Source organism: Beauveria bassiana, assembly GCF_000280675.1.
Source record: "Beauveria bassiana ARSEF 2860 unplaced genomic scaffold BBA_S00013, whole genome shotgun sequence".
NCBI lineage: Eukaryota > Fungi > Ascomycota > Sordariomycetes > Hypocreales > Cordycipitaceae > Beauveria > Beauveria bassiana.
This window is the reverse complement of record NW_007930848.1, coordinates 702,963-729,568: the sequence shown is the minus strand read 5'-3', so window position 1 is coordinate 729,568 and position 26,606 is coordinate 702,963. Positions and strand designations below refer to the sequence as shown.

General features: G+C 49.5%; 6 protein-coding genes across 6 annotated transcripts; 2 read left to right on the top strand and 4 right to left on the bottom strand.

The window, feature by feature from the left end:
* Positions 1–801: 801 nt before the first annotated feature.
* Positions 802–4,438, top strand: BBA_05340 (ankyrin repeat domain-containing protein 52; the record flags this gene model as incomplete). The annotated part of the gene is made up of 3 exons (XM_008600437.1): positions 802–1,093; positions 1,234–1,960; positions 2,014–4,438. The coding sequence occupies 3 exons, from the start codon at positions 802–804 to the stop codon at positions 4,436–4,438; spliced, it is 3,444 nt and encodes a 1,147-aa protein (XP_008598659.1).
* Positions 4,439–8,893: 4,455 nt separating this feature from the next.
* On the top strand, positions 8,894–10,693 carry BBA_05339 (LMBR1 domain containing 1; the record flags this gene model as incomplete). The annotated part of the gene is made up of 1 exon (XM_008600436.1): positions 8,894–10,693. The coding sequence occupies one exon, from the start codon at positions 8,894–8,896 to the stop codon at positions 10,691–10,693; it is 1,800 nt and encodes a 599-aa protein (XP_008598658.1).
* A 980-nt stretch (positions 10,694–11,673) lies between these two features.
* Positions 11,674–13,770, bottom strand: BBA_05338 (SRF-type transcription factor; the record flags this gene model as incomplete). Its single annotated transcript, XM_008600435.1, has 3 exons — positions 11,674–13,425; positions 13,481–13,637; positions 13,715–13,770. The coding sequence occupies 3 exons, from the start codon at positions 13,768–13,770 to the stop codon at positions 11,674–11,676; spliced, it is 1,965 nt and encodes a 654-aa protein (XP_008598657.1).
* Positions 13,771–13,918: 148 nt separating this feature from the next.
* BBA_05337 (uncharacterized protein) lies at positions 13,919–14,275 on the bottom strand (the record flags this gene model as incomplete). Its single annotated transcript, XM_008600434.1, has 1 exon — positions 13,919–14,275. The coding sequence occupies one exon, from the start codon at positions 14,273–14,275 to the stop codon at positions 13,919–13,921; it is 357 nt and encodes a 118-aa protein (XP_008598656.1).
* A 5,918-nt stretch (positions 14,276–20,193) lies between these two features.
* BBA_05336 (transcription initiation factor TFIID, subunit TAF1) lies at positions 20,194–23,744 on the bottom strand (the record flags this gene model as incomplete). Its single annotated transcript, XM_008600433.1, has 3 exons — positions 20,194–20,428; positions 20,483–20,539; positions 20,752–23,744. 3 exons carry the CDS (start codon positions 23,742–23,744, stop codon positions 20,194–20,196), a joined length of 3,285 nt encoding a protein of 1,094 aa, XP_008598655.1.
* An 827-nt stretch (positions 23,745–24,571) lies between these two features.
* Positions 24,572–25,684, bottom strand: BBA_05335 (glycine-rich protein; the record flags this gene model as incomplete). The annotated part of the gene is made up of 1 exon (XM_008600432.1): positions 24,572–25,684. One exon carries the CDS (start codon positions 25,682–25,684, stop codon positions 24,572–24,574), a length of 1,113 nt encoding a protein of 370 aa, XP_008598654.1.
* Positions 25,685–26,606: the final 922 nt, after the last annotated feature.

Below are 26,606 nucleotides of genomic sequence, written 5' to 3'. Positions count from 1 at the left end.
TTTACTTATTAATTATATTTTTAGTTTAATTATTTATTAAATTTTAATTCTAAAATATATAAGAAGAAATTTAAATTTTTTAAAAAGATTATTTTAAATTTAGTAACCTAAAATTTTTTTAAATAAATTATTAAATTTTACTATAATTAAAATATAAAAAGTAATTAGAAAAGACTTACTAAATAACTTTATTAATATAATACTTTATTATATTTAGATATTAATAATAGTTAATAGCTAATATATAAAATATTAAATTATATTAATAAGATTTTTTATTATTTAGAAAGATTTATACAATATTAAAATTAATTTAGACTTATTTTAGCTAGAAAATATAGCTTTTTAAATATTAGGTTTACTACGTTAGTTACGTGTTTATTTTTTTTAACCGTTACCTTTTGGTACACACTGTACTACGATTCCCCCCTACACCTGTCTTTTGGCGTCGCGCCCGGCCTGATAGGCGCTAGCAGCATGGAGCGGAAGTACCGAAAGCACTGAATATTGATGGGCTCTGAATCGCCCTCCCCGAGCAGCCGTACCGTAATTCATCACTTCGCCAGTTGCTGAGCGGCATAACTTGTCCCTCGCCGAGGCACATAAAATAAATTTTGCATCCCATCCATCTTCGTCTCGATTTGCTTGTGCTGTCTACAATTTTAGGATTTTCTGCTCCCTCCCTTCCTCCTCTCTCCTCTTCTTACGCACCGACGGGCATCAGCTCGTATATACTCTACACACCCACAGGGACGTCGCCTACAGTTCCTCCTCTCTGTCGCCACGAGTAGGCTGAGTACCATGGAGAACAACTTAACTGAAGATGTCTTTCTTCAAGAGGGCCTCTGCCCGACCATTGCAGAGCACGCAGCCCAGTGCAGCTCTCTTTTCCAGAGGAAAATGGCCATGACAGATATCGTACCGGATCCTACGATAGTGGATGACCAGTTGGCACGCTTCACACTCTGGGCGAACAACATGGATGTCTATGGACCACTCAATGTTTCGCTGGACTACAGACTCCGATACAGTCCCACAGTTGTTCAGATTTTACATCAGCTCCTGGACGTTATCTGTGAGACTTTAGATTCTTGTGAGTGTCTGTCGTTGCATGATTTTGGAATGGGCTGTAGGCCAAAAATTTATGCTGATGGGGATCTTCGACAAAAGTGCAACCAGTCGATGAACACCGACCACCGAGTCCGAAACGGAGAAGGAAAAAACAGCGCATAGGTGAAAACACAGATTCCGAAGTCGCAAGAAGAACCGATTACTATGATTCAAGCGACTCGGATAGTGAGCTGGATCACGCAGAAGAGAATATTTCGAAAATCACAATCACAATCCACGGCACCGTGACACGACTCTTCCGTCTCTCTAATGCCGTTCGAAAGTCCGCAAAAGCCAACCGGGCTCGCAAAATCGAACGATACATTGACGATGAAGAAGCAAATACCGCTATAGCTGAGTTACGTCTCTACACAGAATGCTACATTCGCTTCCGGTTTCCCGAGGCGCCTGATTCACTTCGCAAAGTATTAGTCAAAGCGAATGAGCTGCGACTTCGACGGCTGTATTATCAGCGATCCCACCGACGGCGCATTGACTTGAGTATTCAGAATCCACAATTCACCCAAGCTGTTCGTCCACAACTACCCAAGATGAAGGAGGCGCCGCGTCAGGCTGTGAGTTTTGCTGCGGGCGTATTCCAAAAGCCTGAGAGGAGCAATAAACCATCCGGAACAGCCGATTTTGTACCAGCGCCAGCGACGAATGCGACGACGGCTCGACAGACTGCTGTTGGCGCTTTCTACGCGAAGTCTACAACGGAGGTCCCTCGGGCTAAATCTATTGTGGTGAACAATAAACTATCGTTCCCGCCAATACCGTCGTCACCAGAATGCCCGTACTGTGGCGTTATTATCGAGCTTGAGACCAGTTCAAGGTCAACGTTGTGGCAGTAAGCTGAGCACACTTGGTTAACGATTTCATTTCTGACCTAACGTGCTTCAGAAATCACGTAATCGGAGACTTGGAGCCCTTTATTTGTGTCTTTCCACACTGCTTGGAAGGAAAGCATGAGTCGATCGCTCCGCCAACATTCGAAACGTCAAAAACTTGGATCAGCCACATGCAAAACGCTCACGGGCATGCATGGGAGTGTAGAGCCCCTTCTCACGCTCCAATAATGTTCAAGGAGGAAATTCAGTACCAAGAGCATTCGATCAGAGAGCACGGCGTGCCTGAAACTCATGCCGGGATTCTCAGCAGCGCCGCACGAAGGCCGATTCTCGATAAGATGCTGCAATGCCCCTTTAATGATGATTTCCAGCCCCCAGAGAAAGTCGAGTCGAGTCTCGTCTTTGCGAGCGAAGCTCTGCAGTCACACATTGCCGGTCATTTAAAAGAAATTGCTTTGCTTACATTACAAAAGCTGCCGAGCGATGAGGACGAGAACACTGTGAACTTTGATAGCGACCAACCATTAGTTAATGAGGTTGGGCCTGGGTTAGTACAGTTCCGTGGATCCATGTACAGTGTACTGGACGACGACGAAGATCTCGTTTTCCGAGACGACGATTGCGATGCTGAGGCAGTGAATGTCGATATGGATATCGAAGCTGAAGGTCTTAATTCATCAGTAAGAAGACTTGACTTGGAGGATAAAAACGAGGCAGGAATGACAACGCTTCACCACGCCGTGCAGACCGGCGATCTCCAGTTGGCTGAGTCTTTGATTCAGGGCGGCGCAAACTTGAGAAGCAGAGACAAAAGCGGCAGAACGATATTCCACTACGTCTTCGTGGAACAGTCTTTTTACCCTGCTATCATAGATCTTTTGCTCAGCGCCGGCGATAGATCGATTATGAATCTCTGCGACGACAACGGTCAAACAGCTTTGCATTATGCTGCACAGGTGGGCAACACTGAAGGCATAAAAATTCTGACCGACAACGGCGTTGACGCTGATTCCATTGACAACTATGGATTTACTCCTCTCCTCTGGGCTGTGGTTGCTGGCAAGACCGAGGCCACTGAGAAACTTTTGTCCCTAGGCGCTGGGAGCCCTGACTCAGCTAGTCCGGATGGAAAGTCTGCGCTGGCTTGGGCAGTCGGTCTGAGTTATATAAATATTGCTCAATTGCTTCTGGACCGCGGTGCCAATCTGTCGAGGACGCTGAAGGGGCCAATGATGATGCCTTTAGACGAAGCTGCTGCTGCAGGCAACCACTTCATCGTACATTTGCTCCTCGAAAAGGGCGCAAATCCAAATTCTTGTGATCGAAATGGCTGGTCTGCCATACATTGGGCAGCGGAAGAGGGCCATCTGGAAGTTGTGCGCTTATTGTTGGAAGCAGGGGCCAACGTCAATGCTGTGAGCTCATATGGCACGTCAGCGCTGCATTGTGCTGCCAATGGAGGGCATGCTATTATCGTGAAGCTGCTTCTTTCACGACGCGCGGACGCGCTCAAGGCAAACTGTCACGGGTGGACTGCACTACATCATGCAGCCTACATGGGCCATTTTCAAGTTACCCAGTGTCTTCTGGAAGACGAGCGCATGAAAATGAATGCCTCTTATCAGGACAATCATGGCTGGTCCGTTCTTCATCTGGCTGTTCATAATCGAGATCTGGCTACCATCAAGGTCCTGCTCGGCAGCGCTGCTATTGAAGAGCCTCGGGGCTTGTTTGATGAGAGTGGCCTTACACCAGAAGAATGGCTTGATCTTCGGCCATCAAGCCGTAACTATAAAGCTATCTGTAACTTGGCTTTTGGCAAGTCACGCTGTTGCAGAGCCGTCACAGGTTTACGACGAGCTGTGACGATAAAACAGGCCGTAACCACAGGCAACATCCCTATGATCAATCTCTTCCTAAGCTTGGGCCATGATGTAAACGGCATGAATTCTGGAAGAAGGACGGCGCTCTACTACGCTGCAAAGAAGCGTATGCTTCCCATCATGAACCTGCTTCTTGAGCATGGTGCGGATCCCAATATCCTCCCAGCGGGACGCAAAGCCTGGAAAGAATTTATCTCAGATGATGATGTTATACAACTACTTAAACAAGCCGGGTACAGGCAGCGAGATCCTGACCGTGAGACAGCGCGCCAGATCAGGCTTGAATTCGGTTCCCGAGATCAAGGATTCCCTGATCCTGATCGCTCAGTTACATTTGCAATGGAAGACTCCACACTCTCACCAAAGTCGGAACGATCTTCCTTCCCCACACCGCAAGACATGTCAAACATGTCAAGCTCGGCTCTGTCATCAAGACAGGCATCTCTCCCAAATGACTCGGCTTCAAATATACCAACACAGTCAATGGCAGCGCCCACGCAACAAACAAAGAGCCAGAATAAGCGCAAAGCGGACTCATTAGCCCGGCCAGGAGGAGTACTGAAATTTTGGAAGCGGCTGACAAAAAAAGGCTAAGAAGATGAGCCTGAGCATGACCCGAGATCCCAACTTGGTATGTCTATCCAGTAGATCAGGGCTTTTAGATCTGAGTTACTACCTTTTGTAAAGTCTCTGAAGGTGAAGTGAAGTCATGCACGTATATGCCCACGAGTATGGAGGTACACTATAGTATTCAAAAATATAAAGCATTCTTAAAATTTCGAGATGCTGGTGAGTAGTTTGCTCTTAAACCTAGCCTTCGCATTTACGTGACAGCATGGGGAAAAACCCACAGTAGCAAGGAAAATCCTCTAAACACCAGGACGAGCGGCGACCTTCTAGCCTAGGTAGCGCTGTTGGAGAAAGTTGGCATTTATAACGAAGGAGAGAATAGTCACGACCTTGATGCACCGCGTAATCAAGCTGCCAGCTGCCGTACCGAGTAAATTGCCTAATTTAGAAAGAATCTGCTTATCAGAAGACATAATAATCTTCTTTTATAAAGCTCTATAGTTACTCTAGATCTATATTAATAAGTCCCTACTATACTCTATACATTATTTATAAAACCTCTAGATAACCTCTATAAAGCCTATAGTTAATACTTATACCTAATAAATGTTTTTATATAAAGTAAAAAGGTTATATAATATAATAATTCCTATGTTCTTAGTTCTTCTAAATTGTTATTATTTTAAAGTATAAAATAACTAATTACTACTTTAGATATAGGCTAAATTAAAACTTATATTACTATTAGTAGCTTTAAATATATATTAGTTAAATATTATTATTTTTTAGTATTTATATTATAAGATATAAATATACTAATAAGTTATAGACTTTAAGTATAGCTAATAGTAATAAGAGTCTTTCCTAGATTTTTTTATAATATTAGATTTCTTAATATATTTAGTATTTTTTAGGACTACTATAAATTATATTAATTAAGTAATTAATCTAGTTTTAATATTTTATAGATTAGTTCTTTTTTTACTTTTATACTCTTTTCTAGTACTTATATTACTAGTATTTTAGTAGATTATATTAGACTAACGGTATATAACCCTCCTATGTGCCTACCTCTAAGACTAATAATAGAGACGGTTAAAGTAAGTCTAACACTAGGTACTTCTTATATTTAGCAGCATAGTAATGCTTCTAGCCGTCTTTATAACTTCGCTTTGCTAGTAGTATCATTAATTCTTTCTCGCGTAAGCCGTCCTTCTAGGCGTTAGCATGTGTATTGGAACAACGACCATGAGAAATGGCTTCACCATGACAACACAAGATTTGAATGAATACGGCCCTGGAAATTTTCAGCACAGGCACAAGTGCTGTTTTTTCCCGGTTCAGATTGGACTGCGCCAAGCGGCGACAAGTACGGGCTTTGTCTCCAACTTACGTCGCACTGCCATGTATCAACACCGAGCCAAAGCAAATTTAGAGAAGCCCAGCTGCTTTGACACTGCAAATAAAGGAGCACACCATTCATCCTCTTTCTTGGCTTACTAGCTACATTTACCACCGCAGGAGCATTGTAGGCTAGTCTGTCAAGTATTGCTCCTATGCCGCTTATTCGTACACATAATAAACCTACTGACGATTCCAATTTTCCATCTAGACCATATCCAGTACCTGAGCGCTTTCTTCTGAACCATTACCTCTTCTCAACTGTTAGCTTCGAATATCGCCGCTGTTTTTTTTTCGTTCAAGCTGGTACACGTGCCACGCCCCCCACCACTTCGTGGTTGGGTGCTGGAGGGCTAGGTGGCCACCGTAGCCACGTAGACACCACCAATCTACTAATAAACTATTATAGTAGATATTAAGTCTACTAATTTATTATATAAAACTAAAAAAATATACTTAAATTTCTAAGTAAATCTATATTCTTAATATAAAAATCTAAAATATTTATATAATTAATTAGAAAAAAATATATAAAAAAAAGGGATATTGAAATTATTAAAACAGTACTTTTTAATTTTATTAAATCTAGTAAAATATTTAAAAATAAAATAAAAGATGGTATTCTTATTTAAAGAGATTTCTCTTAATACGTATTTTTTATATATTTTTATATTACTTATATAATATATAAAAAATATTTTTAGTAAAAAATGTTTCAATTTTTAATTATACTTTTTAAAATCTAATAATATTATATAAAAGCTGACTTTTAGCTTCTTATTTAAGAAAGTAGCTTATATATCTAGAAACACTTAGATTATATTTTTAGTATTTTAAGTAGCTTTTATATTTAGGAAATACGTTTATGACCACGTGGCTATGGTAGCCACCTAACCCTGCAGCACCCAACCACGAAGTGGTGGGGGCGTGGCACGTGTACCTAAGTAGCTCGTCCATCACGACCGGCCCGCCGGCCCCAGTCTACCATCCGACCTCCTTGGCGCATTTGCCGCAATAATATAGGTTGAACCCAATCTTGCAAAGCTGGAAGTCTCGTGGGTCATCTGTCGACATGGCCTCTGCGTGCTTTCGACATTCAAGGCAGATAATATTGAGGCTGCCGAGTCGAAGGGCAGGAAGTCACGTCTAATGGCGCTCGATTTGTCGTTCCAAAATGCGACACAAAAGCAGGCCAATAGGGAGAGTTACGACGTAAGAGAAAAGCTCCGCTGTGCAATTGACCGTGACGCTTTCTATCAAGCACAGATCCAGCTTGTTTCTCGCCGCCGAATGGCATTCAATTGCGTCGAATGAGCTGAGTATCAAGCACTCCCCATGTCTATTAACCCAGAAGTCGAAAGCCTCCTGATCGAATCGCATTCAAGCATCCCGATCCGTGTTGAACGCAGCTTCCGCAAGCACCATGCAACGGTCAAGAGTCGGCTACAAATCGCAAATCATTCCTCCTATCTGCGCTCAATTTGTCGATAGTGAATACGTCCTTCGAAAGGCGCTTTCGGCACTTCCACAATGTCGCTTATCACCTTCAGGAGAGACCATGGCAGCTCATATGCTTGAGGTGATTAAAGCCTATGAGATTGCCGAGAAGACTGGGTGTATTGTTAGGGGTAATGCCTCTAGTAACGACACCTGTGTTGCGGCTATTGGGACAGAGCTTAATTAATTGGGCATTGAATTTGATGAGAGGAAGCGCCGTATTCGTTGTTGCGGCCACATCATCAATCTTTCGCTGGAGGCCTTTCTTCTTGCAACTACCGTCGAAGCACTGCAAGCCGCAATTGATGCAGCAACGAAAGAGGCAGATCTGACTGTCGTTGAAGCACTGCAGGAGCAGCTTCGAGAGAAGCAGGGCAGAAAAGGCAAGAAGAAACGTCAAGCGAACGAAGCTGGATAGCGTTCAGCCGGTGCTCTTGGTAAGCTCCATACTATAGCCGTCTTCATCCGATCTCTTTCTCCTTTATTTACGTCCCTAATGGTCTAGAAAATAATATCTTTATAATATAATACTTTATATAGGTAAATAATCTCTTTATCCTTATCTAATTCTATTATAATAGTTAGCTAGTAGGGGTCTAGTTTAGAAGGAAGTATTTTAATATCTTTATTACTAATATCACTATACTTAATATTAGTTATATAATCTTTATTACTGTTACTATATCTTAATAACGCTACTTTATAGCCTTCTAAAGAGTCTTTATAATATTATAGTAAATTATTATAACTAAAGAAGGAAAATAAAAGACTATTAAATAGAATATATTATTAGATAGGTCTAGGCTAGGCAAGCTACTTTTATATAAAGAAAGTAGGTAGAGTAGGGTGTATATATAATAGTGTAGAAGGGGTATAAGTTATACCTACTGAAAATAGTAGCCGCCCTACCAGTCTTTCCTACTAAGGGCGGCGACGTTTATCGCTAGATTTAGTAGCCTAAACCGGCGCACTTAGCTTTATTCTACAATAATATTAGATATTATAGTAGTTCTTAGGTTAAGTATATATCTATTTAAAGGGGTATAAAGTAATTATAGGTACTTTAATATAGAAATTAAAGAAATTTTAGTCTTACTACTAAATAAAACTCTATATAATACTAGGTAATAATAAAGCTTAATTGATTCCTTGAATTTAATATAATAATAATTTCTCCAAGTTCGCTGTAGCATATAGCTAAATTATAACTAACCATATCTATCCTAAAATGCTACCCTACAGACGGCAGTGGAATGATCCGCAGAGCGACCTGTGCACCGCCGCCGTGGGAAGCACTGTAGCAGCATTCCAGCGCTCCTGTAGCACCGTGTTATGAGACTCGTGGTAAAGCTCCTGGGTGCCTACTGCGCCTGCAGCGCCGCATTCGTCGGCCATGGTTGCACAACTGTTGTGCACTAGTACTGCTCACTTATGCAGACTTCCATACTCCAACTTTCTTCATTGCGTCACGACGTACTCACAACTCTCTGTCATCACAATCAACCCCCAATCGCAGCCTCCATCGAATCCCACCGACGGACCATCAGCACTCCCAGCTTCTACAGCTCCCCCGTCGTCATTATGCTGGCGGACGCGGGTCTCATCCAGACCAGCCTGATCTGGGTGGCCTACGCCTGCGCCGTCGCCTTTTGCCTGATCGCGGCCATCATCACCACCTTTACGTGGCAGACGCCGCGCGAGCGCTCCGCCGTCGTCAGCGCAGTCGCCGTCGTCAGCCTGACGGCGCTGCTCGCCACTGTCCTCCTACTGCCCGTCGACATCGCCCTCGTCTCCGCCACAGGGTCCGCGCGGCTCGGCGTCAAGAAGCACTGGGCCACGCCGGAGCGCGTTGCTGACATTCTCCTCTCACTCAAGGTCCTCTACTATACCCTCTATAGCGTCGATGCCCTCCTCTGCCTACTGCTCATCCCGTTTGCTTACTTCTGGTACGAAGAGTACGACGAGATTGAGTTTGAGGAGGAGGGCCGCACCTGGCGCTCGCGGCTCTGGGCCGCCACCAAGTACACCCTCTTCTTTGTCGCCCTCGTCGTCGCCCTCTTCCTCATTGGCTTCTTTGTGCCCGCCGCCGGCGGCCGCGGCGGCGGTCCCGGCAAAGACTGGGCCAACCTGGCGTCCTCCTACCTCGACAGCCTCGTCTCGCAGAGCAACGGCGAAAAGGCGCTGACGTTTGCGCTCGGCCTTCTCGTCACCCTCGGCACCCTCCTCTACGTTGTCTACACCGGCGCCGGTCTCGCTCTTATGCCCATTTCCTTCATCAAGTCGGCGCCCAGCATCTCGGCGCCGCAGCTCTCCGCCACGACGGCCTCGCAGCTCGCGCAGAACCGCGAGCGCCAGCGCCAACTCGAGATGCGCTACGCCGGCCGCCACGACGATAGCATGACGCGCAAGGACCGCCGCGAGCTCGACGCCCTCGTCCGCGAGGAGCAGACGCTCGTGCGCCGTGAGCGCCTTGCTGCCGAGGCGCAGGGTGAGGGCCATAGCCGCCTCTACCACGCCTGGCTGCAGGTCTGTGCCTTTTTTCGCCCCGTCAAGATGATTGGCGGCATCCTCCTTCTGCTCCTCTCTGTCCTCGTCGCCATCTCCATGCTCATCACCGGTATCGACAAGGCCACCCACTCGGTCTGCAAGCAGCGCTGCGGCTACGTCCTAGATCGCATCCGCGTCTTTCAGCCCATTAATTGGATCTTTGTCCAGACGGCGCGCGTCTTCCCCATCGACTACGTTCTCATGGCCCTGCTCGTCCTGCACCTCTTCAGCAGCTCCATTTCAGGCATCGCCTCCGTCGGCATCCGCTTTCTCTGGATCCGGATCTTCCAGATCCGCCGCGGCCGCACCGCGCCCCAGGCCCTCCTCATCGCCACTGTCATGCTCGGCCTCATCACCCTCGCCGTCAACTACGCCGTCGCCATGTTCGTCGCGCCTCAGTACAGCGTATTCGGCACGCAGACCTTTTGCAGCCTCGAGCCCCCCGCCCCCGGCATGTCTCCCGACTGCCGCGCCAACCCCGACAAGGTCCTCCCCTGCGCCCACTCGCTCGAGCACCCCTTTGCCGCCCGCGCCTGCACACCCTCCGTCATGTCCACCTTTCTCAATCGCATCACCACCACATGGCCCTTTTTCGGCATCGTCACATTTTGGGGTCAGTTTGTCTTTCTCGCCGTCTTTCTTGTCGTCGTCGTCACCGCCCTTTTCCGCGCGCCCCGCGTCAATCTCACCGAGCTCGACGAGGACGCCGAGGAGGATGAGGAAGAGAGCTTGCTGGCGGCCACCGGCCGGCGCTTTGCCGCAAGCTGGGAGGATGCGCGCGGCAACATTAGCAACAACCGCAATAGCCGCAACTATGGTACATCCCACGCTTGAAAAGGCGGGAAATTTTCTCTTCTCCCCGTGTGTTACTACACATCACGATTTAACAAGTTTTTGCATCATTAATTGGACTGAAAAAAAGGAGGGGTAGGACGGAACAGAACACACAGCTGGGTATACGAGGATAACGGAGCATGCGTTTTTTTTCTTCTTTTTTATATGGAGTTTCAGAGGAGTTGGTAGGAGTTTGTTGTATTTTCTTCTTGTGTTTCCTGCTCTTGTTTCGAGCCAGGATTATAGGTAGGTCTCTTGCAGATAGGAATTTTTGCTTTGAAAGTTGCAATTGTAACACTGCTTCAAGACTTATCATGCAGCCCTCGAACCTGTGATACAAGTCATACATGAATGATTACGTCAAGACCTCACATTGTCGTTCGACATCATGACATGGAAAAGTTGTATTGTCATCCTTGGGCTGATTCCCATCTGGCTATACTCCATGCAGCATGACATATTTTCCTAAATCGGCGTTACACTGTCGCCATTGTCCCATATCTGGGTACTCCATTTCCATCTATCCTTGCCAAACATAAGACCCTCTGAGAGAACATGACAAGAAAAAAAAAAAGAGAAAAGCCAATGCAAAAAATAAAGCGACAGGACCGAGTCGAGAGAATCGTTCTCAGAGACGGTAAACAATGAACAAAAGCAGGGCGTGTAAACCAAATCGAAAAAGAAGTCGGTATCTATAGCGTATACGACAGATGAAAAATGGGGTCAGTACAAAACAAGATAGATGTATACGAAAAAAAGAAATCGTCGGCATCCATCAAGAAGCCTTCGTCCACAGCATGTACATAAGCGTCGTCCGAATGGCGCGAATGGGTATCAGTAAAAATGCTGCAACTAAAAGACAAAGAAAAAAAAAGCAAAGGAAGAGACAACGCAAAAGTCTTGTTCGAAACAAGAGTCAAGGTCATCATTCCCCCGCGGGTGTGCTTTGCTCACAAGTCAAAGCAATTCAAAATCGGCCGTTATTCAACTTTGACTCGTTTGGGCTCTGCTGCGGGCCCGTTGCTGCTTGCACTCGACGTCGCCGAACCTTCGCTCTTTCGCTTCAACGGTTCTCGCGACTTGAGGCTGTCAAGCGCACCAGCTGTCGCCGTTGCGGACGATGCCATCATCGGGGCCGATGATGCGGCCATCTGGCTCTGATCCTGGGTCAAGAAGCTGGGGCCGGATCCCACGACGGGTGTCGAAAAATTGAGCGGGCTGGGAAGCGTATTGCTGTCGCTAGCCTTGTAATTCCATTCGGGATAGAAGCTGCTCGGGCTGGGCAAGAATTCCCCGTTGAGGTACCTCGATGGCAGCGCAGATTGCGGTGTTTCGTTCTTGTTGGGATTGCTGTTGCCTATTCCAGTGTTGCCCATTCCAGTGTTGCCTATTCCTTGGGGATTGACCGGCGGTCTCGCGAATGGGTTCGGCGGCCCGGTAGCTCCTGCAGACAACAGCGCGGAAGCAGATGGGGAGGGCGGTGGTAACACGATGGAGCCATGCCGCCTTTGCGTGTGCGTCGGAGTATCTGCAGGATTGCGTGGCGAGCTGGATTCTCCAGTGACAGCACTTCCACTTTGCTCGGAGCCTCCATCCGGGATCTGCACGGTGAGCTTGGGACCGCGCGGTCTGGCGGACAACGGACCCGCGGTGATGCTGTTCGTTCGAGACGGCGGCGCAAAGGCGGCGTCGGGTAGTGAAACGTTTCGTGATTTGTCCATGGAGCTATGCGAGCGTGGTAGTGGAGGCGACGTCCGTGATGGGGCGCCAGCATCAACGGACTGAGAACGGCTGGAAGGCTCTTCTTTGATGGTCGATTCGTCAGTGCTGAACAATCTGGAATGTTGCCCCAAAATAGATCGGTTCTCTTCTACGGGCGTAAAAATACTGTGCGATCTCCGTGCAGGAAGCTTCTTGATAGCGGCATCTGTGTTGAGTAGAGGCGGGTGGCGGGCGTCAATGTCGGGAGCTGCATCTCTAAAGGACGGTGGTTGGAGATCCATGGAACGACGATCTGGCGGCAGAGGTGGGTGTGGCATGGCCGTGGGCTGCTGAATGTCGGGACGTGGTGGCATAGACATGGGCTGAGGCGGTGGTTGAGAGGCGTATCCGGGTTGAGGCTGCTGAGGTGGCGGTTGAGACGTGTATCCGGGTTGAGGCTGCTGTGGTGGTTGAGGCGCGTATCCAGGTTGAGGCTGCTGCGGATGCGGTTGAGGCGGGCGACGATCGTCGGCATAGGCTTGGGGAGGCGGTGGTTGATGGGCATGCTGTTGCTGCTGAGGATAATACTGGGCACCGTGAGCATGCATCATGGGCTGCGAGGGAGCAGCAGGACCATTGTAAATGGGAGGCGCGGGTATGTATGTGATGCCATGATGGGAGCCGGGATGATTGCCAGGAGCGGGCGGAGGAACCATGGTCGAGGGTATGCGACGGCCATCGTTTCTCGAATCGGGGCGTCCCATGGGCGGATGTGGCGAGTGACCGCGGGGAGGAAGCTGATGAGTGTGATGACCTGGGAAAGGCGCGCCATTGGAAACTGGGGGAGAAGCTGTAGGAGTGTGGTGACGTATTTGCGGCGGGAAATGGGCATGTTGAGGGTGAAATTGGGGAGGCATCATCTGGGCCTCTTCGTGACCTCGGGGAGGTGTTGCGTCGGGGTCGTCGTCGTCGTCTCCATCGTCTCCGCCAGCAAAGTCGTTTGGACCTTTGTGTTCGTTGGGACCGCCATGCTTGAGGGTTGTTAGTCGCATGCAAATGACGGACAAGGCAAGGAAGCTGACTCACAAATTGGTGACGAGTAATGAGATCGTGCATGTCAGCAGAGGAGTACTCATAGAGCTTCTTGTTGTTGCCAAAGATGAAGACTGCGACGTCGACAGAGCAGAGAACAGAGAGCTCGTGGGCCTTTTTGAAGAGACCGCCTTTGCGCTTCAGAAACGTACTATATGTGAAGCATGTTGGTTAGAAGACGTGTGTTGGGTGAAAGACTTGTGGCAGACGCCAGCGTGGAAAACATACACTGAGCGATTGCGATCATCCTTGATGGCCTTGATCTCGATTTTTCTGCGACCCATGGTGACTGGATTGTATGTGAATCAACAAGCGGGAGTGATGGCGGCAGAAACCCGGAGAGAGCAGGGCTACGCGCCGAGTTTAAGTGTAATGTTGGCCGTGTCGCAGCGGGAACAAACGGGCGTGGAGAAGGTTGACGGGTGGACAAGCTCAAGCCTTGAGGAGCCGTGTGCATTCGTCGGTGCACGGAATCAGGCGCATCCGCAGTGGCAGCGATGACGGGTCGAACAAGTCGCAGAGCGGTGGGCGGGTTGAGGAGAAGTGGTCGAGGTTGCAAGCCGGGGGGTAGGGAGGCAAACGGCCGCACGAGGGAGTGGACCTATGGGGGAGTCGCAAGGCTGGGGCGGCGAAGGCGCGGAGCTGCGGCGAGTTGGCGGGCTGCAGGACGGCGGAGAGCAGATGACGGATAGAGGCAGGATGCTGCGTGCGATGGGTAGCGTTGATGGAGGAGCGGACGACGACGAGGGGAAGATCGAGGACGAGGAGAGGGAGTCGCTCGCAGGGCATGTAACAGCGAGGGGCTCGTGGCGGGCGCAAACAAGCAAAAGGCGGCGGCGCTAAAGAGAGAAGGACGACTTCAACGGTTCAGAGGCAAAGGAAGCCAGAAACGACGACGGGAAAACGGGCGAAGAAACGGACGAAGCTATCACAGTTGGTCGAATAGGAAGCCTGGCCTGGTCGTGCAGGATGATGGGGCTGGATCTGGCGTTGGAGGGTTCTAATAATAGACCATGATCGTGTTCAGTTCATGGGAGGAGGTTTAAAAAAAAAAAAAAAAGAACAAGTTAGGATGGGGGTGGTGGGCGGGAAGGGGGAGTTACTGGTACTGGGCAGTTGGAGTCTTGGAGAGGGTACCTAGGCAAAGGTAACATTATTTTACGGGTCTCTCCTGCTAACTGCTTAGCGGGGGGTGGTCCAACCCTTTTTAGAGAGAAACGCCTGTCTGTCTGTGCTGCTGTGGGATAGGTAGTCTCGGCTGAGCTGGGGCTACCTTAGTGATAAATTATAATGGGTCTGCAAGGGTGGAAGCTGCAAGTTATGCACAAATGCCAGCCATAACTAATACGTTACTCTGTGAAGAGCAAGTATACCTAAGCTTGAAGACTATTTACACAGGGCCAGCAGACAATGGGTGAGCGAAAAAGTAGGTAGTTAGCCAGTAAATAAATTTTTCTGAGGACAAACGCAGCAGGTACGTGGACATGTACCTACCTACCTACCTTGCGACGCACATGCACCTCAAGAGAATGAATGTACGGAGGACCTTAAGACGTACCTACCCCTTGCCCTTGCCAGCTTGCTGGTTTCCTCTAGCCTCTATTTAGGGCATATTAGTGGGCCAATGGTCAGTGGGCTAGTGGTCCCAACTCCAACGTTTATACTGCGGAATATTCAGAAGAATAATCAATCTGGCTTCGCGCGCAGGAATAAATCGCAGGGTGATACAAATATTCGGCAGACACTCCAATGGGGGGACTCCAAGCAAAATCTTGCCCTAAAATTATGACTCTACTTTGCCTGGTAGGCACCCATCTGTCCGTTATCCGTACCGGTATCCGACTCATTCACCAACATGTCATGTCATGTTTTATCCCTTCCGCTAGGCAACTACCAGACTGCCTGCCCGGTTCTTCTATTCCCTGTACTCTCTCTTTTTTCTCGCGCTCTTCTCTCCCTCTTTGCCCGCGTCACACAAACCTGGAAATAACATGAACAAAAGCGCCACCATAAAACAGGGAGGGGGGGGCTCACCCCGCTATAAAGGGCCAGGCAGACCAACTAGACTGCCCTAGCAAGCGCCCGAGGCCAACGAGCCGCAAGTGCCTCTCAGCCACAAATAACCCCATCACAGACTTGTCAAGACTATTCATAGACTGCAGAGAGATCAAGAGATCAGACAAGAGACGGGACGACAGCAAGTGACTTGCTTGGCCTCAATAATAAGCTGGAAATGGGGAGATAGCTGTGTCGTTGTTACACTATCGCCTACCCTGGCACTAACGCATACCACTCGCTCGGCTTAATCTTCCAACTTGCATCAACTTCTTTTATTATTAATTTACTCATTCTCACTCCACACCCCTCCTTTGTCGTCCGAGACATGCACAAGATCAACAGAGCAACGGCTAGATAGTATTCCTTTTCTGACAGCGCTTTTCTCTCTGGGCCTTTTGGTTGTCCCGTCCACTTGTGTAATCTCCAATGCGGCTTTCCACAGCTCACAGCTCCCCATCTGCGCCTTTATTAAAGTGGAGGTTCAAGCTTGAAATCAATTTTCAGGCATGAAAAGCAATAATTTCCTTCTTGTCCAAGTATTGGACGTAACACGTGCAGCCAGCAATCGACTTTTCAACAGACTACTCGCATTCTTTCCCTCAATTCACTGAAACTCTTCTCGCGCGGCATGATGCCGACGTGACACAGCCGCCGTTGCAAAAATAATAAATAACTAAATATGTAAATAAATGAATAAATCATCCTATCCCTCTCGCTGCCCTTTTCTCCATCTCTCCGCCACAAGCCCAGGTTCATGACGTGCGGACCTCTGCAAATCCCAGCAATAGCTCAACCAATATTTTATCCATAATTACACAGTATTACACTCATCCGCACATATGGGAGCCCTGCGATGGCTCAGCTGCAAAACTACGATAATCGGGGCTGTGTTGGCTTTCCTGCTAGGCCCAACAAGTAATTACTGGTCTATTTATTTACCGAATTCACGCCGTTCTTTCAACGTGTACCGCCACCTCAACCCGCGTTGGTCCATCTTTCACTGCCGCAATCGCGCGCGGCTCGCGCAAAATTATTCAATTCGGCCCGTGAGCTTGCGACGGCGTTTGACGTAAGAAAGATGGACGAGGATCAAGCATTATAGGCTGCCCATTGGATCCGTAGACGTTCTTCTTTCTTTGGCATAGGTAGGGTGTTCGCGACCACACGGTTGCGATAATAACTACTTGGTTATCAGGGGTTTGGGTCCATCATACGCCAACCCTACCGCCACCGGCTGCTGCTGTTGGACAACGTGCCAGGAAGAAAAAAAATAAAAAATAAAGAAAAGGGCGCCACGACTCGGACTCTGACTTCTCAGGGTTCTGCTTCTCGTCTCTCAAAATGGAAGCTCCGCAATAAACGGGCGTTGGCCAAAACGTTGTTTCGACGGTTGTCCATCTATCTCCGCAATTGCGTGTATCGAGTTGGGCGGCATAAACTGCTCTTCTCCGTGCTGTTTCCTGTCTCCTGTTTCCTGAACAAAAATGCGCCCGTAATGCACCGCCAGTAATTATATCGCCGTTTCTTGCCCCTCCCTTTGTTTCTGTTTTGCCCTCTGCTCATCTCTCCCTTGCCAACGTAACGTGTCTGGTCTCGCTTAACCTATCATCTGGCTAGCAAAAAGTCGTGTTACATGTTACTTGGTCATGACATGTCGCACTAGTTAGCCACTGGGACGAGATTAGGAACCACATGGGAGAGGGCGGGCAGGGGTTGTCTAATCTATCTGCTCGAGATCTTTCTGCTAGCTCGTTTCGAAAAGTCGCATCATCAACATCACCGTCATGCTCATCCTCCTCTTTTAGCTTTTTCCGTCTTGGAGAATTTTGTGCGTCCTCCAAGATCAAAGATGCCTCCACATGAAGCGCATCTTCTTGATCAACGAATCTGCCCGTAGCATTGCACTCCAGCTCGGCTATTGTTAGCCCGAAGCAGCGCCACGACAAGATTGTCCGTTCATTCAGGGCCGTCGGGGGCTAGCAGCCACGGCAGTCGCTCTTATTAGCAACTTGCAATTCTAAATGATACAATGTGCAAGAAGATGATGCATGCATAATGCAATGATACTCAATGCAATGAAACTATTCTGTGTAGTATACACATGCAAAGCAAATGACGGCAGCTGTCAAAAGCTGATCAGCACGCGACGCTATTGAGGCGCCCATACTGCAGGCAACTCGTCCCTCGGACTCGAGCATGCTTCCCCAGGTGCCCTGTCAACTGTCTTTCCAGCCCCAAAACACTCTAACCAGCCAGCCAGTTGCCGAGTTGCTACCGACTTAGCCGTAGTTTCTGGATCCCGACCTGTCAGGTTACCTGCATGCAGATTAGAGATTGACATCCCGTTCGCCCTGCGTGTTGCCTTTGCCCCCTCTCTCCCGCATATACAGATGCAGCAAGCGCACATGGCGACAGACATTGTTCTTTTATTTTTTCTCTTCTATTTCTAACAATAGAAACGCGGCGGCGGGGAGAGCAGGGGTAAAAAAGGGTTTTGCCCCGCATCCAAGGTTCGCGGTGACAGTGGCTGCTTTGTTTCGTCGTCGTGGGCGAGCTCCGGCGCGCTAAAAGATTGAAGAGTCCATCGATTGTAATCAAGTCGAAACCAATACTAGTTTGTCGAGAGAAACGTGCCCCATCTCATAATGCGGCCTCTTATCTGCCTTATAAGCTGCTGTCGTCAGCAACACGTAAAAATCCCGAGGGATCAAAAGCTATCGGTACATGGCACTTTCGAGTATTGCCCGTCAAGCACATTTTTTTATCAAGCGCCGGGGTTGCTGTAGATGTTGCGCAAACCAATCCCATTCCCCCCACCTCCCCCATCACATCCCAGCAATTCCCAACGCAGCAAGCCGAAGCTCGCCGAACCGCCGCGGCGCCTCGCTTTCGTCATCTCACATGAGGCATTCAGTGACTGATAATCTCCAAAACTAATGTTTCTTCCCTCTTCAAGGGGGCGTGCATGAATACATCACCAGCCTTTTTCCCCCCATTTTTGTTTAGTTTTTTTCCGGGGCGCGATACCCGGGGTACGTGTGGCTGCACGCGGCGCAGGTTTCTAAAAATAAAGCACACACACACACACACGCAACGGGGCGGAGCGTCATCAATCGAACTACAGCAGCCCACCGCAACAACAACTTTGCGCTAGTTACTCTCCATCATCACTCACTTTTTTCCCCTCCTCTCCCAACTATTGTATGTTGGCCTCATTGTTTGACATTCCACTCGACACGTGGCTTTTTGCCAAAATCTAGGTTCAACCAGCCAGCACAGCCCGCCTCTGCCTCTCTATCCCTTCCCCCTCCCCCGCCTCTCACACCGCCGTCATGGCCTGTATCCAGAAAGCAAAAAAAAAAAACACATCATCTTCAGCAATCGCATCATCCCGAAACGTCCCCTCCTCAAGCCACAGCCCAGTCCAGCCACCTCGCTAAAAAGATTTTTTTTATGCACAATTCCACGCTCAAGTCGCCCGCTCTCTCTCTCCACCAAACGTGGTAAATACCTAGGCACAAAGGGAACCAGCATTCTATTCTTGTACCACTGACCAGCATGCTTCCCTCGTCTGATGATTCGCTGCGCCGTGCTTCCTCTCCCCTGCTCAACAAACTACCTCTACTCTAAAACGTTTACTATTGTTTGCTCTGCCTACCTTTTCGATGCAGCGGTCAATAGTTTGTTGAATATGCCGTTGTGGTATTATTGCTCTCTCCACCTAGCTACTATTTTTATTCGCCCAATCAACGGCTCTGATAGTCTCATCTTTTGCTGTAAACCGCAAGCAACAACCTGGCTAGCTTGATGCACCTCTCTCTGTTGTAAACGCCAGACACCGTACTTGAAAGCCAAAAAAAAAAAAGCCAAAGCAAAGACAGCTAGACTCCGACCCGCGTATGCCATGTACCCTGTACCCCTCCGTGTGTATCGCGCCTCCAGCCTTCTCCGTCCATCAGCCTTTCACGATGGCGAAGCTGCACTGCCGGCATTGTAGCTGCCGAACCCGCCGTGCTCCGCCGTAGCATCGGCCTTCATCGTACCGTTGAGCAGAGGACATAACCTTGTAAGGCGCATTTGTTAGCAAAGATTCTCTTCAGCAAGTCATCATGGGCAAGTCATGAGCAGCAGCAAATGGGCCGGATCAGTAATAGGTCAATAGTAAGCAGCAGCCAGCAACGTCCCCTAAAGCAGCATGTGTCGACGTCCATTTCCCCTTGCAATCGACTGTAGACGCGGCGCATCAAGACGCAAATCTTGATCGAAATCTGGCCGCAATTCGCTCGGCAGCAAGAGAAGCTCTGGCATTGTATTGCTGCCGTTCTAGCCTGGCTGCTTCTTCCTGCTCGGCTTTCTCGAGGCGCCGCGTGAGCTTCTCCTGCTCCTTTTGCTCCTTCTGTGCTCTCTTACGCTCTCTCTCTTCCTCCTGCGACTTTTTCTGCGCGTTTTTCTGCACCTCCTCTTCCCGTCGTCTCTCGTCTTTCTCCCGCTGCTTCTCTGCACTCACCAGCGCCTTTGCGCGTTGCTGATTCCGGCGTCGTGCCTGCACAGCAGAAGCCCTGAGCAGCTTTGGAAAACTAAGCTTTCTCTTGGTACCTTCACCTGCATCTGCTGCTGCTTCTGGCCGCACTTTGGCTGCCGCCCACCAATCAAAAGGCGGGCGTGGGGGTGGGGAAGTCAATTCCATACTTTTTGTTTGTTTTGATGTGTCCAACCTGGCCACAATTGGCACACTTTCGAGTAGTGCCCGTAGGGATTTTATCCCCTCCGGTTGAAGGTGATGCTGCGTCGCCGGCAGCTGCTTTCTGATGCAGCTCTTTCTGCTGCTCTCGGGCTTGTCGTCGGGCCTTGTTCTTCTCCAATCGTTCGAGTTCTTTCTTGATTCTATGCCACCATGATTAGTCACGAGCCACCTTGATCGACAACCACTTGACGTACCTAATGCCTGCAAGACGGTCATGGTCGGCATTGCCCGTCGGACGCACGCTGTAGATGCTGTACGTAAATAGGTGTAAGCAGGCGCTCTAAACTCAAAGCCAGACAAGTTCTTCATAATTGCCACGGCACCCGGTCCATAATTGGACGGTGCCAGGCTTGTCAACTGTTTCGTGTATACAGAGTTTTGGAGCATGAATTGGACCATGGGCGTCAGTCGTTGCCAGGTTTGTCGGCTGAGCCCAAGTGTCCGTAGTCGGGGGTTCACGTACTCTTTCATCTCTAATTCCGCCTCCGTGCGTCGTTTCAGGTACTGCGAAATGACGACCGGGTCATGCACCACTTCCGTTCGTGTCTGGATGGATCCGTCCGGGAGACGGTAGTCACGCTTGATTCGAATTGCCCGCTTTTGATGACGACTGGATGAAGTCAAACCGCTAATCTGGCTGATTCCGTCGTCAAAGGGCGCCGGTGTCGCTGCCGCCTGAACATTGAATCGGTCGTCCTCGTCCTCCTGTGGCTGAACGTCATTGTCATCATGTGGTGTTGCATCTGTCAATGTTGTCTTTTGCTTCTCCCAAATTTCCCGGATGCCCTCCTCGTACATGGCTTGTTGCTTCTTGACGTTGTATGCATGCCCGCCGTTGGCCCGCTTCTCACGTTCGATAGCGTCTGCAGAGGTTGCTAGAGGTCCCTGGACAGCCTCGATATAGCCTCCCTTCATCGACGTGCGGATAAAACTGAAGCCCAGTCCGTGTCCGGTCGGGTCACCCTCGCCATGGAGCTGAAGCATGGCCTTTTGAGCGCAAGCATCAATAAACGCTTTGGTCGTCTTCCAAGGCGCCATCTTGTCTGCAAGTGTTTCCTCTTGCTTTTCTTGTGCCTTTTTGGCGGCGCCTTTGGTAATCTTGCTGCTGTCATCCTCCCCGTCATCTTCGTCAACATCCTCGGGTGCCTGGGTTTCGTCTTCAATAGTGGCATTACGAGGATCATAGCCGGCGTCCTCGAGCTCCTTGATGCCAAGTTGCATGGCATCGAGTAAGCTAACATCTTCTGGCTTGATCATGGCGCGAATAGCATTTTCGTCGGGGAGCACCTCGCCGGGCTTCAGGCGCCACATCCCCTTCTCTCCACTGTCTCTGTCATACTGCAAGAATTCCTTGAGCTTCTGACGGTTCTGTGTATCGGTCGAATCCGCAATATGTCGGGTCATTTCAGACAGCTGACAGTTGTCTGTCCGACTGTGTCGTATCATGCGGAATGCGAGCATCTTCATGCGGTTCTTGGAAGCATTCGTGACCTTTCTACTATGGGGTCCCGGAACTTCAACTGAAGGGAACGCCTGTCCCACCACGTGAATGTGGTCGATTTTGTGTAGATACCAGCGTGAGCCATCCACGCCAGTCGTGTTGCGCACAACCAAAAAGTCATTTGTTCTCGGAGTGTGCTTGAAGACTGGGGCGCGGTACATTTCATTGTGAAGCGTGGGTACAGTCTCGCCGGCATCCACGGTGCCAAACAGCGAAAAGGGCGAACGATCCTCGGGCAGTAGGGTACGGTATTCACCGAGCTCTAATTTAGGCAGCTGCTCTTCATCTTTTTCGTCCTTGCGGCGGTAGTAGTTGATGAGTTTGGTGCCCATGCCGAAATTGTTTAAAACGCGGGGTCGTGGCTCGCAATATTCAAAGAGGACGGCAGTAGAGTTATCACCCAAAGTCAAATCCTTTGACTTGAGGAAAACCTCGTGGGCCTTGCCCTTCATCATCTTGCGCTTCTGATGTTGGGGCTTGTCGAATTTAATGCTATGATGCGAGAATTTCTTGTAACGGAAACGAGGACGATGGTACTCATCCGTCGTCCCTGGCAGCCGGACCTTGTAGTATGGCCAGGTCAACTTGATAGCCGGCATACTATGTTCCACGGAAATGTTGCCGAGGGTAGCACGAACCTTGCTCTGATGATTCTCCTTGAGCAAATCATACGCTTCATCATTAGACAAGTTGAATCGCTGTGCCATAGTGCGTCCCAAGCGTCCAGCGCCAGTCTGTTTGCTCTTGTCCTCTTGACGAATACGTTTGGGGTTGACTTGCGAGTCTGATTCAATCAACAGGTGAGGGTCGCTAATATCCAAGTGAACGCGCTTAGCACCACGCTTTGTACTTTCTTCAAAGTTATCAAAGGATGGCGCGGTGTAGCGGGGTATCTCGGGAAGCCCAGAAGGAACAAACTTGCGTTTCTTTGGCCGACTTTTTGTGTCTTCCCCAAAATCTTGCAAGAACTCCGCGTCCCATTCGTCGTCTTGGTCGGCATTCGCATGCCTGATCTTGTTACTTTCTTTGAGCTCGGCAGCCAGACGGGTTTCAAATTCTTCTTGAATCGTCTCGATATCTTTGCCCCAATCTTGGCACGCGAGTTCAATATCGCGCATCGTGTAACCCATGACGGGCTCACCGTCGGATTCTTGATCGATATCGAACTGAACGATTTCGTCTTCATTTTCCGCGGCGTCCTTGTCGCAAAGCACTAGTCGCTTAGAATCGTACGCGCTAATCCTCTGCTTAAGAGACCCTGTTATTGCTGGTCCTGGGATGCGAAATTGCTTTTCGTCATCTGGCGCAAGGTCAAGACTCAGCTTGCTTGTGACGAGATGCTTCGGTTTCCTAACGGGCTTTTTTCCCTTCCATGTTGCTCTTTTAGGCGGCAGTAGTTCACTCCAAACGAGAGTACGCCCCTTCTTGAATGCTGGCCACATCTCCTTGAGCAAGTCCTCGACGGTTTCGGCAGGCGCAGGGATATCGGGGTCTTGATTGGCGGCGCCATACATATGCGGATCGGGATCAAAGTTCATGCCAGAGAAGCTCAGCCCTGTATCCGTTTGTTGAGTTTCGTCACCGGCTTCGGTATCGTGCACGCGTGGTCTTGGAGATGGGTGGTCTCCAACGGGATCAGTAGGCGAAGACGGCCCTTCGCCAAAAAGATCATCGGCATCGTTACTGGTGCCACCATCATCGGTTAGGGATGGGATCTCGAGCGAGCCACCAGCGGTGGGCTCCTCGTCGGGTAGATCATCATCGCTAATGTCCTCGAAGTCTTCCGCATCGTCGGCTTTGTTCGTTTGATCAAAGGGAGTGTCGTCTAGTTTCAAAACCCCGCTAGAACCATCTTGGCTCTGCTCCAAGAGGCGCGCAATCTCGCGCTGATCGGTGGCCTCTTGCGCCTTCCACTCGTCCTCATTGAACGAAGAGAAATTCTGATCGTCGGCCATCGTGAAGCCGTGTCCCCGATCGCGAGCCGGCTGTTGAGGGCGAGAAGGGCGCTTAAACCATTATTCGAATAAGTAGATACTGCAAGTTGTACAGTGCAAATGTGATGGAGAAGGACTCAGCTTTGCGCGCAGGGCTTGAGCGTGGATGCGCGTAGCTCGTTGGGTTGCTAGGATGGGTTGAAAGTAAGTTGAAAGTGAAGCTGCAGGGAAGAGTGGCCGCCTGAAAGCGATGACTCAGCAAAGAAAGTGGGTCCATGCGTCCACCCTACCACGAAGTGGTGGGGGCGTGGCACCTGTAGGCATTGATTCTGGGGTCGAGTCACGGTGCATCACAGCAGACTTTATAAATTCTCAAGAGAAATTTAACACATCTTCCTTTTCCTTTCAAGTAATGATCATGATGACCTTGATTCAGCCGAGAATCACGGATACGGGTCGCTGAGGATGCTACTAGCAAACGCATGATGCATCAACTGCGCTGAAACGATGTGGTAACAGAAGTCTATTTTCCAAGTTCTGAAGCGTTTCACTGGCACGGTTGGGTTGAGATCCTGTGTAGAGCATCTTGACGATCTCTATTTTAATCTATTCAATCATCGCAACTTACTCATTGACGCCAAGTTGTACCCAGCGTCGAAGGATATCATAGTCTAAAACGACAAAAGGTCATGACAAGGCTTGAAATAGCCTGTCATGCAACGCTAATAGCCACCCTACCCAGGCATGTGCCAAGCCAGTATTTGTAGCCCCCGCTCTAAAACAAAGAAAGAAGAAACACAAAGGTATGATACACATTAAGTTCGTAAAGCAAGTAGTTGTTGTCTGTCTTAGGCAGCAAAGACAATAGCAACGGCAGTGAGGACAACAGGCCACAAGCCCATATTCTCAAGAGCTATTTTGACGGCGGCTGAGTCCGACGACTCTGTGGAGTTGCCATCAGCATCCCTGTCTTCATCACCCTGGGCGGTAGTGCCGTTGGGCAAGGTGCCGTTGATGAGGAGAACTTTCTGGCCATCCTTGGTTCCAACGGTGACGACGCTCTTGTTGAGGCCGGCATAACTGCCGTTGCCGACAAGCTCGTTGAGAGTTGCAGTCGTGTTGCCGCTGTCGTCACAACTGCATGAAGCGCCCTCGGCGCAGCCGCAAATGACGGGCAACTCTTCGTCTCTGTTGTTGTTGGATTCATTGCGGAAGCGGTAGGGGTCGTGGTAGTTGTACATGTATGCGCCGCTGAGCCAGAGAGCGGGCCAGAAGGCGAGCGCAGAGCCGATGAGGAGACCGGGGACAATTCCGTTCCTGGTGCTGCCGGCGGCGAAAGGAACGCGAGAGCCTCCGCTGTAGTACTGGCCGCCGCCGAAGCGAGGTTGAGGGCCGGAGCCGGCCCTTGTGGTACCGCCAGAGTTTACATTGGATCCAGTGTTGGATGGTGAGCCGCGATTGCCTGTAGACCTTGATGAGCCACGATTTCTAGAATTGGAGGAGGAAGCACCGGAGCCGCCGCGATTTCCCGTGAAGCTGAAAGGGTTGAAGCTACTTGAGGAATCGGAGCCGCCACGGTTGCCGGATGAGCTAGACGAACCAGATGAAGAAGAGCCCGAGCCGCGATTGCCTGCAGAGCTAGATGAGCCACGATTTCCAGAATTTGAGGAGCCAGAACCGGAGCTGCCACGGTTGCCAGACGAGCCAGAACCGGAGCCGCCACGGTTGCCAGACGAGCCGGACGAACCAGATGAAGATGAACCGGAGGAACCGCCACGGCTGCCGCCTGAGCTGCCGCCTGAGCTGCCGCCTCCACGACCACCGCCAGAACCACCACCTTTGCGCTTGAACAGGTCATGTTCCTGGACATCGACGCGTGCAATGCTGAGTGCATCGCCGACGGCGGCTGCCGAGGCACTCGTCAGGAGCGACAAGGCAACGACTGCGTAGTCGAGTCTCATGGTGGCGAATGAAGTTGTCGAGGAAGTCGTCAAATTTGTACCCGTTGCTTGAGATGGTGAATGGGCGCTGGTGCAAAAGCTGTAGATGTATGGTGGTATGCAAGGCAGAAAAAGTAATATGCAAATTGTAAAGTGCTGAAGAAGAGTTGTTTCGGGTTGATTTTAGGTTGCCAAGACAAAGATGATACGGGGCGTCGCGAGATTATAAATGCGTCATGGAGCCTGAGGAGGCAAGGGCCAAGTAGCCACCAGCGAGCAGCGAGCAGCGAGCAGCCTAACAAGGTAGACTGCTTTTGGAGACGCTAACAATTGGACGGGGGAGTCGGTCTGGGGCCTGGGGGCGCAAGGGCGTTCCTGCAGGGATTTGCGACAAGATGCGAAAGTGGCGGAATCTTGACAGTGGTGAGAGTCTGAGTGTAGGTACCTAACCTAGGCAGGCAAGAACCTACGTACCTAGGTACTTGCTGGTATGAGGTCACCGTGGATTGAGGCTGAGAGCCTGGAGAGCCCTGTAATACGCCCTGGTGGCGGCACTTTAGTAGCTTTTTTTGCAAAACTCCAGTGGGCTTCAATGCGCTGTTTGGCCATCTTCGGGACCGCTAGAGCAGCTGTACAAGCTAAGTTTTTAGCGGACGCCCGGTTGTGGCGCCTCAGCAGGTGATGAATTATTTACAGGTTTCTCAAGTGTTTAAGTCATTATTACTGCTGCTACCTTGCTTAGTGCCTTTTTTGAATTTGGTCCACGCATCAAATATCCGAATTCGCTTCAACATATTGTTGGGCTCAGAAACATCCGAGAAGCCTGTACGACCCCAAGGATCAACAAGGCAGGCCTGCGTTGGACAGGCCACGGTACAGTGTCAACTTGCCGGAGGTACCTCCATCCGATGTGTGCACTCATTGCTTCAACCATTGTTTCATT